Raw genomic sequence first — 12,825 nt, 5'->3', positions numbered from 1 at the left:
TTGACACTATTTCAGATAAATTTTTGTATTAGTCTGTCAAATTTGACCAGGCAACTATGATCAAAATGATTGTAGAAATTCAGAAAGTTTATGTGATACATACAACGTTTTTGTAATATTCATTGCCTATACTGTATAAATTAACAACTTGATCTACAGTAGTGAAATCTTTTGAACAGAGTGATAAGTTTTTGGAACTCACATGGTAAAAACAGTTCAAGTTTCTTATCTATATTATAATTAGTTGTCTATGAGTAAGACCCATCTTGTAAACCATTAGAGATAGAAAAAAAGTTCAATTCAGTTAAATTAAACAGTTGAGTTCAGTTAAATGTAAAAATTATAGCAAATATATCTCAATGTCAGAAAAAATGCTCGTTTTAAAACAGTCTAAGTGTTACTATTATAACATAACATATGATGAGTACGCTTAGAATGTTTTAACTGGGCATTTTTTCTGACAGTGAGATACATTACATTTTCATTTACAAAATAGTATTTCTAGAATGATGATTCAATTCAGTTCCACCTATTGGATATTATAGAAACTACAACTGTATAATTTGGCAGATGATGGCAATCTAGTTTTCAGCGCTTTTTAAGTTCCATTGTGAAGTTGGTTTGAAAAGTCATATGAACAAAAATAGTTAATTAAAAGATTTTATTAAAATGTCACACATATTTACTCCGACAAATCAAATTCGATTGACAAATGTAGCTGTGGTTCGAATGAAAAAAGCTGGAAAACGTTTTGAAATTGCTTGTTATAAAAATAAAGTTGTATCATGGCGCAATAATGTGTAAGTTAGGTTACAATTGCTATTGCAAAATATTTCGTAATTTTTGAATTTATTTGATTTTAGTGAAAAAGATATTGATGAAGTTTTACAAACACACACCGTATTCACAAATGTTTCAAAAGGTCAAGTAGCGAAAAAGGAAGATCTACTAAAAGCGTTTGGAAAAGACGATCAAACAGAAATATGTAAAGAAATTCTAACAAAAGGTGAATTACAAGTTTCAGATCGAGAAAGACAGTCTCAGTTGGAAGCTACCTTCAAAGATATTGCAACAAATGTTGCAGAAAAATGTATAAATCCTGAAATTAAACGTCCATATCCTGTGACCATTATCGAGAAGGCAATGAAAGAAATTCATTTTTCCGTAAAACCTAATAGGAATGCAAAACAACAGGCATTAGACGTGATACCACAATTAAAAGAAGTATTAAATATTGAACGAGCACAAATGCGAATACGTGTAACAATTTCAGGTAAAGAAGCTCGAAAACTTCGAGATAAGATATCTAAGTTAACAAGTAAAATTGAGGAAGAAGATTGGAATAGTGGAGTGTTAAATATGGTTTGTTTGATTGATCCGGGGCATTATCGACAAGCTAGCGAAATTGTTACATCTGAAACAAAAGGGCAAGGGTTACTTGAATTAATTAATTTAAAGGAAGTCAAAGAAGGGGAAGAAGTTTTGGAATAGCTTTATTTAAGTTTAATGAATATTTTTGTATTTTATGGAATCTTTTTAAGTTTCGAAAATATATATTTATTGTTTTGATAATTTATCATAACTTGGCTATCCTATTTTGTACTTGTTTAAACTTAAAAACAAATTGAGTAAAAACTATTGATACGACATGCACCTTGAATGGAGTTATACTAGAGTTTATCTAAAAGCTTCGGGATTTACGTTAATAAACACTAAACTTTTAGATATTTTACATTTTTTTACTTCATTTCTCTAAGTAAATAAAAATTGATTGATTTCCTAATAATACAGTAATTTTGTAATGAACAAAGAAGTTAGGTTGCGCTAAATTTTTATGGAAGGCACGGAATAATTCCATAAATTTCTTCTCTACAATTACGTAAGGGATGATAATCAATGTTAAATACAGGGATGAAGTCTTATTTCGCTAAATATTGGTTTTATGTAAAAAATTATTACCGTAAAATCATACTTACTATTTCATTTTTTCTTACATATTGATAATTGGGAGTTTCAACCCCGCCAAATGACGATAATAATTCGTACTAATTAAAATAGGAAGTGGGTCTGTTTTCAACAGTTCCAATTTAGACTATCAGGTTACTTACAATTTATCAATAGTTTGCAGCATCGTAAAAACTAAAAATAGGTTCGGAAAAGTTTCTAGGCATACAAATTACTGTTTCAAATTTTAACCCAAAAATTAAAAGAAAATAAATTAATAAGAGCCAAGTTTATTCAGTCAAAAAACATTTTATTCATTTTTTTATAACAACAAAAGATGGCGAACTAAATAAATTCAGTTAAAATTGAAGGGGAGTTCGAAGTTCTTTTCAAGTTCCAAAATTGCACAGATCCGTATAATTTAACAAGTTATTGACAAGATAGCTAATCACAAAATAATTACAAACCTAAATAGAAAATTATGTCAACAATTTAGAAATCGATAGATTATTGAACTTATAAAAATTCGATTTTAATCTTAAGCTACTTTTATATCATTTTTTTATCCGCGTTAAGATTAATAAAAATTTCTTAATTTCGTAAGATCAATGACAATTTTCGTAAATCACCATTGATTTTTTACAAATTTTAATTAATAATAAATTGTATTTTAACTGTTAAAAATTGAATAGACATTTTTAAATGGTGTCTACAATTTTTGTTTATTTTTAGAATATTTTAAATCATTAACATTTTTATATAACTTTTTTAAACAGGAGGAGCGACTTTGGAGTTTCTTTCTCATCTTTAAATAAGTATATACACATTATTTACAGCTAAATTTGTTCTAATTTAAGCCTACTTAGTATTCTCGATTACGTCGGTTTGTAACAAAATTTTATATTAATAATTTTTTTTAAATTATGACTTTTGGGATTGTTGCTGTTGTGGTTGTGTCGGTTGTTGTTGACCAGCAGCCGGTTGTTGTGTTTGTTTCTCATTTGGTTTAGGAACATACACTGACTCAGTTCGTTTATCATATTTGGCAGCCATACGTGCAACGGTAAATAAAAAATCACCTAATCTATTCAAATAGACTTGTGAATCCTTATTTAAACAACCCGATCGTACAAGTGGTATTACTATTCGTTCCGCTTTTCGGCAAATCGATCGTGATACGTGTAATGATGCGCTTGCTTTTCCTCCACCCTAAAAATGAAACAAATATTAATTACATTTCATTAAAATAACTGTTAATTCACACTGAATAAATTCACACTAATAACTTTGAATTTAATGAATTTGATTGGTATGTGAATTCATAAATCTTTCTATTTTCCCATAGTCACATCTTCCGCATCAGGCCTCAAATGGAAATTTGGCATAGAGCTTTTCCATTTGTCTTGACCAGCTTAATTTAGTGGTACAATTTTCTGCTATCAATAACAGAACACCCTGTATATTAGATATAGTTAATCGTAGAAAAATACACATTGTTTAATGTGTGTTAATGCTACCAAATATATCTTATGCACAGTCTTGCAATTTTATTCACCGCAAATGTACATAACGATCGAAGAACTAGTTTCGGGAGTTCGACCGTTGAGTTTTGATCACCATTTCATTATCTTTCGACTAACCAAATTAATCGAAAATGTTTTTCTATAAAATTTTATATTTTTAAATATACAGGATAATTTTATATTGAAAAACTGCTGAGGTGAAATTTAACCAATGTGACTAAGTAATACTAAACCAAATTCTTGATTCATTACCGGTATAATAAACTGATCCACGGGTGGCAATTGTTGTGAATACTCATGAATCCATTCTTCTAATTCTTTCGTATATTGATTTCCTAACGCAACTGCAGTCGTCTCTTGCTGTGGTGATTTTGGATCTACTAAACATTTCGATATATTTGTACTCATATCGATTAAAACAGTTTGAATACGTTTTAATTTATCGACGTACTCGTGCGATGAATCTTGAGCGAATTCTTTGGCTAACCTGTATATAAACAATAAATAACAAATTTTATTTTCTTAAACAATTATGGAAGTTTGTATGGGCCGCTGGATACGAATCCATACCGTTTTGCCTCATTTGGTTTGAACCAACGTAGTTAATAAATCAAATTTAGAGTCTAATTGTATTAGAGATTGGATCGAATATTCTGATTGGATCGAATAATAACGTATATGAATAAATACTCGCAAACCAAAATATCTGATAATAATACCGATGGTCAGCGAATTGTATATCTAAAATTGTACATGGATTGATATAAAAAGATATTTTACTTTTGGGATGACTTTTTGATAACTGAGCATAGACATGTATGATTTTTACAAGGCTTGATTTTTAAGGATATTTTATCATGATTACCATGAAATAGAGTCGTCTGTTCATAAATACGATTACAGAGATACCCCATTACAGATATTTTATTTGGTAGCCAGGTGATTTACCACGGATCAAATGCCATGCAGCTTTTTAGAGTGAAAAGGTGGAAACCTAGGTATTCAATGGATTGCATACAGACTAACTTACCCTAATGTAGACGTCAATTCCTCTGTAATTCCAATCGCATGAAATACATCATGATCTTTTGGTTGTATTACTCCTGATAAAGTAATGGATTTACCGTCATCTCCATTATGTACAATAGGCTTAGAATTTAATACTGTTTTCTTTGAATTTTCATTAGTAACTGTGAGTGCAGGTGATACGCTAAAGGAAAAAATTATGAAAAAAAATTACCCAAAATTGATAACGATTTAAAGAATTTCATCATCTCATCATAACCTTTTACTGACTTACCTAGTGCTATAAGATTTGAAGAACGTTGACACATAATTTGGTACACGTGCACTGATTGCCCGTATAAATACCATTTTTTAGTCAATCATATAAAAAAATGCAATAAAAAATTACTATTTATAATAAATTATACGACAGAAGGTCTTCAAGTAAGTATTTGACAGTTACAATGTTTAGATATGAAATTATTCAATAAAAATTGTCAAAGTGGCAAACGAGGATGTCAACGAAGATTGATTAGAATAATTTAACAATTTAAAGTAAAATTTATTTCAATAGCATTTTTGTTTTTATTTTTTCGTAAATTTTCTATCGAAAGATGACTATGAATCAAGAAAAAATTATCTATTCCAAATCATTTTCACTAAAAGCCACTTTCTCAAATGCCGTATTTAGATTTTTAACAAAGTACCTACGTTGATGGATTTTTTTCATTTAAATTAAACATTTTTTATAGAAAAGTTATGAAATTGCGAAAAAAATCCATGAGATGACATGTTTTTTTTAAATTTTCCTAATATGTTTGACGAACATAAAATATTTTTAAAATTTACTTCCCCAAATCAACACCCCTTTTAGAAAGATTTTTAAATATCCTAGAAACCTTTTATTTTACTTTTAATATTTATTTATGAATATTTGATTTTAGTTTTTTGCAATTATGAATATTGGAAAGGTTCTTTCGTTAAATAATCGCCTGAATAAGATTCAGAACTGTCTAAAACTCCATACTAAACATGAAAACGATCGCAGAGTTGTAATAACAGGATTAGGAGCTGTATCACCTGTAGGGAATAATGTATCTACAGCTTGGAATACAATAAAAAATGGTGGTTGTGGAATTATTAAGCTTGGGGATGACTATAACAAAATTCCATGCCAAATTGGTGGCATCGTAGATAAATCTACATTAAAATATGATGATATTAGTAAAAGAGATCTAAAATCAATGTCGGTAGCTAGTCAATATGCATTGATTGCATCATCTGAAGCTATTTACGATGCCCAAATCGATTTAGACTTAATAAAGGAATCCACAGGCGTTTCAATAGGTTCTAGTATGATGGACATAACCGACATAATTCAAACTTATGAAGATTTTAAAAAGGGCTATAAATACGTTACTCCATTTTTCGTGCCTCGAATACTTGTTAATATGCCTGCAGGACACATAAGTATAAAATATGGCCTACGTGGACCAAATCATACGGTTTCAACTGCCTGTGCAACTGGAGCACATGCTATCGGGGACGGGTATCGTTTTATTAAAAATGGAAATGCAACTGCGATGATTTGTGGAGCTACTGATTCATGCATATCTCCTTTTACCATAGCTGCATTTTGTAGAATGAAAGCATTAGCCACAAAATATAATGATAATCCTGATAAAGGTTCAAGACCGTTTGATAAAGAACGAGATGGATTTGTTATGGCAGAAGGTGCAGCTATTTTGATTTTAGAGGATTTAGAACATGCAATGAAACGAAACGCAAAAATCTATGCCGAAATTAAAGGATATGGTTTGTCAGGAGATGGAACTCATATAACTGCGCCACGTGAAGATGCTTCCGGTGCTATAATGGCGATGAAAAGGGCATTAAATGAAGCAAGATTATCGCTGGAGGATGTAACTTATATTAACGCCCATGCAACATCTACACCACTTGGAGATGCTATTGAAGCACGAGCAATAAAATCTCTTTTTCAATCATATAGTTCTAAAATTTTAATATCATCTACGAAAGGGGCGCATGGGCATTTATTAGGAGCTGCGGGTAGTTTAGAAAGTATATTTACTATAAAAGCAATCGAAGAAGGCATTCTCCCGCCAAATATAAATTTTAATAGCCAAAATAATGAATTTGATTTGAATATTGTCTCAGATACTAATACGAAATATACTAACAGCAGAAAAATCGCTGTAAAAAATTCATTTGGTTTTGGTGGAACTAATGCGTCTTTATGTTTTTCTTCACTTGAGTAACTATCCTGAACTTACCTCCTTCTTGAATTTTTCGTCAAGTACGTCTTTCATAAATATTTTTATCCAGAATTTGAATCACCTTTCAAATTTAGACAAAAGGAATTATTAAAAAACAAGGCATTCCTATTGAAAAAAGTGGAACCTTTGAGACTAGATCTATAATTTCAGTCTGGTCGCAAAGTCATTAAGAGTAAAATCACGTAAGGCATGCATAATAGATTAGGTTGTATTCATAGACATAGAGAATGGACTAAGCAATGAAATAACCACTCAATAGAAAGAAATACGACCGTGCCGCCAATATCATAAGAAAGATCAACTGATCGCACGATCGTTGCTTTGCCTGTCACTCTTCACTTTGCGTGTATCTTACAGGTGGATAGGGATAATGTGGCCTATGTTAACCTAGGCAATAATATCGATAACTTAAAACCAAAGAAAGGGATCCTCGAATTTAACCTTGCATGATTTCAAATTGAGACGTAATTGATACTTACCTGATTGATTTATAGCTAAAATCAGACTGATTGAATCGAACCTAGTATGGAAAATACGCACAATTTAAGATGAAGCTTTTATATTGAAGTATTTTTAATAAGGGTTGTATTTTTGAATATAAACTAAGACACTCAATGGACACTTATAATCCAACACAAACTTGTAAAAAAAATTGTACTTATTGTAAATAAATAAAAAAACATAATTTTGAAAGTAATTTTTTCATATATTTGACAAAACAATACAGAGCTTTGAATATTGTTACAAACAATACTTTTAAAGTTGCTGTATTCATTATCCATTTTTCAAAATAGAATAATAATAATAAAATTCAGTTTGGCGCTGCAACAAAGTGATTCATATACAAAACAATTATCTATTTTATTATATTAACAATAAAAACCCCAAATGGAATGCAACAATAAATTCAATAAAAAGAAGAAAAAAACTACACAAGAGTCAAAAATATACCGATTTTTAATATGCACACACATACGAGCGCCCAATCGATATAACTCCTCTTTGACGACACTGTATTTAAAAAAAATGATATCTCAAAATTCTAATTTTGGTTTTTATAAGGGGCATATTTATAAATGAAACGTGTAATTGATTGGTTATGTCTTACTATGGTTATATATGTTTTTTTTCAGCCAATAATTATTTTTGATGCAGACAAAAAAAGAACGTGACCTTTTTATAAATATTTGAAGAAAATAAAGTTGAGAATTTTCAAAATATGAATGCGTGAAGGTGTTATTAGGCCTTCTAATCAGTGCTTTCGTACACTACACATTTATTTACCAAATTTGATATGTTGGGAAAAATAATTTTGAGGTTTAATATTTTTGAATTTGGTTAAAATGGGAAGAGTCTATGGCAGTGACAACGATTTACGTTCAATTGATTCGTAAAATGGCATCCCAAGTGAATTGATGTTTTTGTTAGAAATTTAAAAGGATGTTCAATTAAGAATTAACACGGCGGCTTTTGAAAAGAGTTGCTTCCGAAATCTATGATTTCTTCGATGCGCTGAACAATATATAAAATCCTCATGTTGGAAAGTTTCTCTAAAAATGCATCTAAATGATAATTTTAATCGAATTTTTCATTATAATATCATTTGAATAAGTTAATGATTTTAAAATGAAACTAAGAAAAAGACTAAAACCGAAAACTAAGTTTATAAAAAGGTCATTGAGCATCACTAATGATATTATTTTGAGAATGATAATTATTCGGAACCAGTTCGAGCTGATCTTACAGGTAGCATTCGCGGCTGAGACTTTGGGACATTGAAACATAACTGAGCAAATCGTGTTTTTAGAGTTTGTCGAAGTTCTTGTCGTTTTTCAGTAAGATGTCGTACTTTCGATTTAAACTCTAATACCTCTTCAGCTGGAATATAACTTTGTTCTTCACCTTCCTCATCATCTGATGAACATGAATCTAACATCTGTTGTAATGTTAATTTTAATCCTGACGATGCTGATGAACTTTGGCTAATTACTGTGGATTGTGGTGCTGTATCATATTCTAACATTGATGAAGGGGGCCGATCTATGTTATGACATTCGCCACCTTCATGATTACAAAAGCCTTCTGAGCACGCCACTTCTGAACCTTCTGGTGAACTCGGTATACTTGAGCCTGAGGCAGTATCACAGCATCCGTTATTATTCTCTGAAGAGTAACCACAGTCTTGTGAATGTTCGCTTGAAGACCAACCTTCTAATGTTGTTCGTTCCCCTTTCTCAGCGACTATTTCGCATATGTCACTCACTTCATTTTCGCACTGACAAGATTGGCATGGTGATAACGATGATATATCCGCTGATGTTGTTTTCAAATTACACTTTTCATCCAATATCGTGGTTGAATTGTTACACCTCACTTCAGTTATTCCACCACCACGAGATGTACACAGTTTCCCACTCTTTTTATTATCAGATCTATTACAATTTCCGTTTAATAGCTCTTTATTTTTCACTGTTGGATCATTTTTATTATAGCCACCACCGCCCACCCCCGCTTTTGGTTTCTTGTCACAGTTATTACACAAACAATCTTTCACTTTAAGCTCAATTTTCTTTGGTGAAAGATGTGCACAAATATAATCATTATCAAGTGATTCATTTGAATTAGTTATTTCCTCATGACAATCCTCACAATTCTCTTTTTCCTCATTCTCAGCTTTACGTTCCTTCTTACGTCTGCGTTTTAATTTTTTATTCTCTTTCCGTTGAATTTTTAGTTGTTCTTCGCGTGTTAGTTCTTCATACAATTGTTCTAAGCGTGTTACACCACGTTTTACTTCAACAGCGGTTTCAAAGCTACGGCATAAGCAATCAACAGCAACGGCAGCTAACACTTGACATGTACATTCTTCTTCGCGTAAACGCATATAAACACGATGTAAACGTTCATAAATACAAATTCCAAGGCATGTTAATACTTCTTCCTGAGCAATCTCTAATGTTTTAGCGTGTCGTTCCCGGCGGCTGCCCATTATTTCTGGTTCGGCACGCACTATTAAATTTGCAATGTAATCAGTCTTTGTTTGAAGATGTAAATGCTTGTCTGGTATACATCTTTTGATTCCTAAAAAGTAAAAAATATGAAATTAATATTCAACCGTTAAAAACTTATTGAACAAGAAATCATTGTAATAAGAAGATTGAGTAAATGTATGATTGAAAATTAATAAACAGAAAAAAGGTTTAAAAAGCAAGATAATAGTTGAATTAGATCTTTTGAACCAAAATATTTTTAGATTAATTATAATGAATAAACGGAAAACAATTAAAAACTAATATACCTGAATATAGAGATGCGACATATCCTTTCTCTTTGCAGGGATCAGGTTCTTCTACTAATAATGTATACGCTTTCAAAACTTTTGTTCTGCATTCAGCACAAAATCTGTGCTTTCGTAAATAATTTTCAAGTGTTGCATGAAGACTTGATGCCTCAATTAATACAACTTCATCTTTACATTGTGTACGCATACATTCCCATACATCACGCCATGCTGGTGTTACTGGTCTAGGTCGCTGCGACTCCAATGAATGTAGTAAACAACGACGACTTTTCTTTGAACGTGGTTGACTATCTACGAGATTATTCAGTCGTGTTGCATGTCCATGAAATAAATTACATAGGACTTGTGGATTTTTTATCTTATCTTCTCTAATTGTCAATATACCACCTTTTGTTATTATAATTGGATCTAATGTTGGAAAGCCAGATCGCAATATTTGAAAGAATAATCGTTCAACACTAAAATAAAAAAATAACTGTTAAAGAAAATACAATAATACATTATTTAGTTCAAATTTATCCTTAGTTTTCGATTATGTTTAAAATTTGAAACCTGTCATTGATTTCGCTCCAATATTATTACTAGCTACAGCAGTGTTACTAGTTTAAGTCATTCTATTTCCTAACACTTTTTTTTTATGAACCCGTCTATTTAATAACAAATCTATTTTCAAATTCAGTGACAACGTTTAGCGTTTAGTCGATGTTACAGGAACGACTTAAAGAGTTTTGTTTACACGTTCATGTTTATCTAATTGATATAGACAGATATTTGCAGGTAGTAAACTTCCAAAACTTTCTCTTAAGCGTAAGATTTTTCGCCTTTTCCTTTTCTTAAATAAATTTTAAAGAAAAGGACATGTTGTTACTACAGCGTTTTAATGACGACTTAAAACATAGTATTCAACAATATTTAAACATCGGTTAAACTTCCTAAATTCCCGTTTAAAAAATAGCGTACAATCGTAGTACAGTATTTTACATTTCGCGACCCATCAAAGGTTAACTACTATTCAATATTAGGTTGATGAAAATTTTAAACGAAATTTTAGAATTAAAAAAATTAGGTAACAATTTTGAATTTCCACATTATCACGATTTGATGACGGAGTTTTATCCCGTCAAAACACGTCAAAATAAAAAAAAATGTCTAAAATTTTTCGATACCTCGCCTAGATAGTAAATTTCGATATATCGAAACTTGAAAATGAATATTTGATAATTGAGTTCCAACTGACCTCACGCGACCCACGAACGATCACTTAACACCAGCACTCAGCCTGTCATAATCTTTTTTTTAAGATAAATAAATAAGGTGCTAACCGGGCAATAATGAGCGATCAGTTCAGCGAAACGCATACTTTACGGCAAGAAAAACATTCTTTTTATAAAAAATATAATTCCAATCAAGTTTAAAAAAATAATAAAATCTACTTTCAGTTATACGCAAATCGTTCCAGAGAAAAAAACTAGCTTTACTAAGCAAATTTCATCAAAGAGATAAACCTCTAGTCACATTATCTGAACCCAAAAAATCACCCTGGATACATGGAGCACTACAAGTATTTGAATTCGTAACTATAAGTGAATTAATAACTAAACGAAAGATAGAAATGTTATATTCATTATTTCAGTTTTATTTTAACAAATATTATAGGAATTCGTCGTCGTTGGTTTTAAAGAAATCGCAATCTACACAAAAACTAAATGCTCGAAAAAATTTAAGCCATCAAATTTTTTTTAGCATTTCTATTACTAATTGGAAATAATATTGTGAATGATTTTAAAAAAACAATGATTTTTTTAAAATAAAATTACAACTACATTTTGCAAAAAAATTTGTGATTATGATGAAGATTTAATATTAGTAAAAAAATAAATAGTGAAAACTCACCTTCTTCGACAGCCAACACATGGTACAGCTTGATCTAATACATTTCTAATATCAAGAATGCTAACTTTGAGAGCACTTTTTAATTCATACGGTGACAACAGTTTCAATTTTTCAACAATATCATCTAATTCTCGTCCACGAATATTTGTATTATCATTAACGAGACCCATAGAATTCAAATCCATAACCATCTGCGAATAAAAAACACGGTATAAATAAATAAAACTTTACATGCTTTCCTAAACATTACATTAAAGATTCATTGTCACTTGCTGTCAGTAATTAGAATATGAGGTCAGATATGTGTAGGTTAGGTTTTCGTCGACCAAGGTGTGGTTTAAAACCTTCAAGAATCTTATTAAAATGCATTTTTATCAAAAATTTATACATGTTTTATATTAAAATATCTAAAAATAGTGACGTTTTGACCCACCGTTAGATTTTCATCTATGATTAGTGGCAGTTGTCTTCTGCCAAGAACAGTCTCATTTCTGTATACATCCACTAATTTAGCCATAATTAGCACCCAAAATACTTTAGGTGATTAATATAAACACTTTATCCACTTTTAATTATAATATTAACTATTTTTATCTATGCAAAATACGTTTAAAACAGCTGAAGTTTATCTCGACGTGTTCTCTACTGCCATTTGCAAAGTAAATGACTTCCGTGCATAACGGTAGCCGTGTCACGATATGAATTAATCCGGTAATATGTTATAGTCTTTTAGTATGTGTTCATATTTTGGAAAGTATTTTTTCTTATATTTGAGTGAAAATTCTTAATATTAATTTATTTTATTAAATATAATATTCCTTGTTTTCAAACCTTATCACGTATTATTTTATTATTAAAATAA

General features: G+C 30.4%; 4 protein-coding genes across 5 annotated transcripts; 2 read left to right on the top strand and 2 right to left on the bottom strand.

Moving 5' to 3' along the window:
- Positions 1–587: 587 nt before the first annotated feature.
- Positions 588–1,526, top strand: LOC123295630 (ribosome maturation protein SBDS). The gene is made up of 2 exons (XM_044877046.1): positions 588–800; positions 864–1,526. Exons 1-2 carry the CDS (start codon positions 670–672, stop codon positions 1,489–1,491), a joined length of 759 nt encoding a protein of 252 aa, XP_044732981.1. The 5' UTR covers positions 588–669; the 3' UTR covers positions 1,492–1,526.
- Positions 1,527–2,693: 1,167 nt separating this feature from the next.
- Positions 2,694–5,004, bottom strand: LOC123296896 (corrinoid adenosyltransferase-like). The gene is made up of 4 exons (XM_044878594.1): positions 4,768–5,004; positions 4,498–4,677; positions 3,720–3,954; positions 2,694–3,153 (listed from the first exon to the last, which is right to left on the bottom strand). Exons 1-4 carry the CDS (start codon positions 4,839–4,841, stop codon positions 2,866–2,868), a joined length of 777 nt encoding a protein of 258 aa, XP_044734529.1. The 5' UTR covers positions 4,842–5,004; the 3' UTR covers positions 2,694–2,865.
- On the top strand, positions 4,673–7,446 carry LOC123296895 (3-oxoacyl-[acyl-carrier-protein] synthase, mitochondrial). Of its 2 annotated transcripts, none has more exons than XM_044878591.1 (2): positions 4,673–4,916; positions 5,417–7,446. In XM_044878591.1, exon 2 carries the CDS (start codon positions 5,429–5,431, stop codon positions 6,749–6,751), a length of 1,323 nt encoding a protein of 440 aa, XP_044734526.1. In that variant the 5' UTR covers positions 4,673–4,916; positions 5,417–5,428; the 3' UTR covers positions 6,752–7,446. The 2 variants fall into 2 exon arrangements, with proteins under 2 accessions (XP_044734526.1, XP_044734527.1); XM_044878592.1 differs by lacking the exon at positions 4,673–4,916 and adding an exon at positions 4,985–5,027.
- A 78-nt stretch (positions 7,447–7,524) lies between these two features.
- Positions 7,525–12,608, bottom strand: LOC123296894 (gametogenetin-binding protein 2-like). Its single transcript, XM_044878590.1, has 4 exons — positions 12,397–12,608; positions 11,964–12,154; positions 10,068–10,528; positions 7,525–9,850 (listed from the first exon to the last, which is right to left on the bottom strand). The coding sequence occupies exons 1-4, from the start codon at positions 12,478–12,480 to the stop codon at positions 8,484–8,486; spliced, it is 2,103 nt and encodes a 700-aa protein (XP_044734525.1). The 5' UTR covers positions 12,481–12,608; the 3' UTR covers positions 7,525–8,483.
- Between the last annotated feature and the right edge of the window lie 217 nt (positions 12,609–12,825).

Source organism: Chrysoperla carnea, chromosome 3 (genome assembly GCF_905475395.1).
Source record: "Chrysoperla carnea chromosome 3, inChrCarn1.1, whole genome shotgun sequence".
Classification (NCBI taxonomy): domain Eukaryota; kingdom Metazoa; phylum Arthropoda; class Insecta; order Neuroptera; family Chrysopidae; genus Chrysoperla; species Chrysoperla carnea.
Note: the sequence above shows the minus strand (reverse complement) of the source record. Positions and strands in the feature narration are given on the sequence as shown.

What these genes read in the sequence shown, in the direction of transcription:
- LOC123295630 (XM_044877046.1), top strand. Translation starts at nt 670, where the DNA reads ATGTCACACATATTTACTCCGACAAATCAAATTCGATTGACAAATGTA. An exon ending in GTATCATGGCGCAATAATGT is followed by an intron (nt 801 to 863) that starts GTAAGTTAGGTT and finishes ATTTGATTTTAG; the next exon opens with TGAAAAAGATATTGATGAAG.
- LOC123296896 (XM_044878594.1), bottom strand. Translation starts at nt 4,841, where the DNA reads ATGGTATTTATACGGGCAATCAGTGCACGTGTACCAAATTATGTGTCA. An exon ending in TTCAAATCTTATAGCACTAG is followed by an intron (nt 4,678 to 4,767) that starts GTAAGTCAGTAA and finishes TTTTTCCTTTAG; the next exon opens with CGTATCACCTGCACTCACAG. An exon ending in GAATTGACGTCTACATTAGG is followed by an intron (nt 3,955 to 4,497) that starts GTAAGTTAGTCT and finishes GTTTATATACAG; the next exon opens with GTTAGCCAAAGAATTCGCTC.
- LOC123296895 (XM_044878591.1), top strand. Translation starts at nt 5,429, where the DNA reads ATGAATATTGGAAAGGTTCTTTCGTTAAATAATCGCCTGAATAAGATT.
- LOC123296894 (XM_044878590.1), bottom strand. Translation starts at nt 12,480, where the DNA reads ATGGCTAAATTAGTGGATGTATACAGAAATGAGACTGTTCTTGGCAGA. An exon ending in TCATAGATGAAAATCTAACG is followed by an intron (nt 12,155 to 12,396) that starts GTGGGTCAAAAC and finishes TTTTATTCGCAG; the next exon opens with ATGGTTATGGATTTGAATTC. An exon ending in TGTGTTGGCTGTCGAAGAAG is followed by an intron (nt 10,529 to 11,963) that starts GTGAGTTTTCAC and finishes TTTTTATTTTAG; the next exon opens with TGTTGAACGATTATTCTTTC.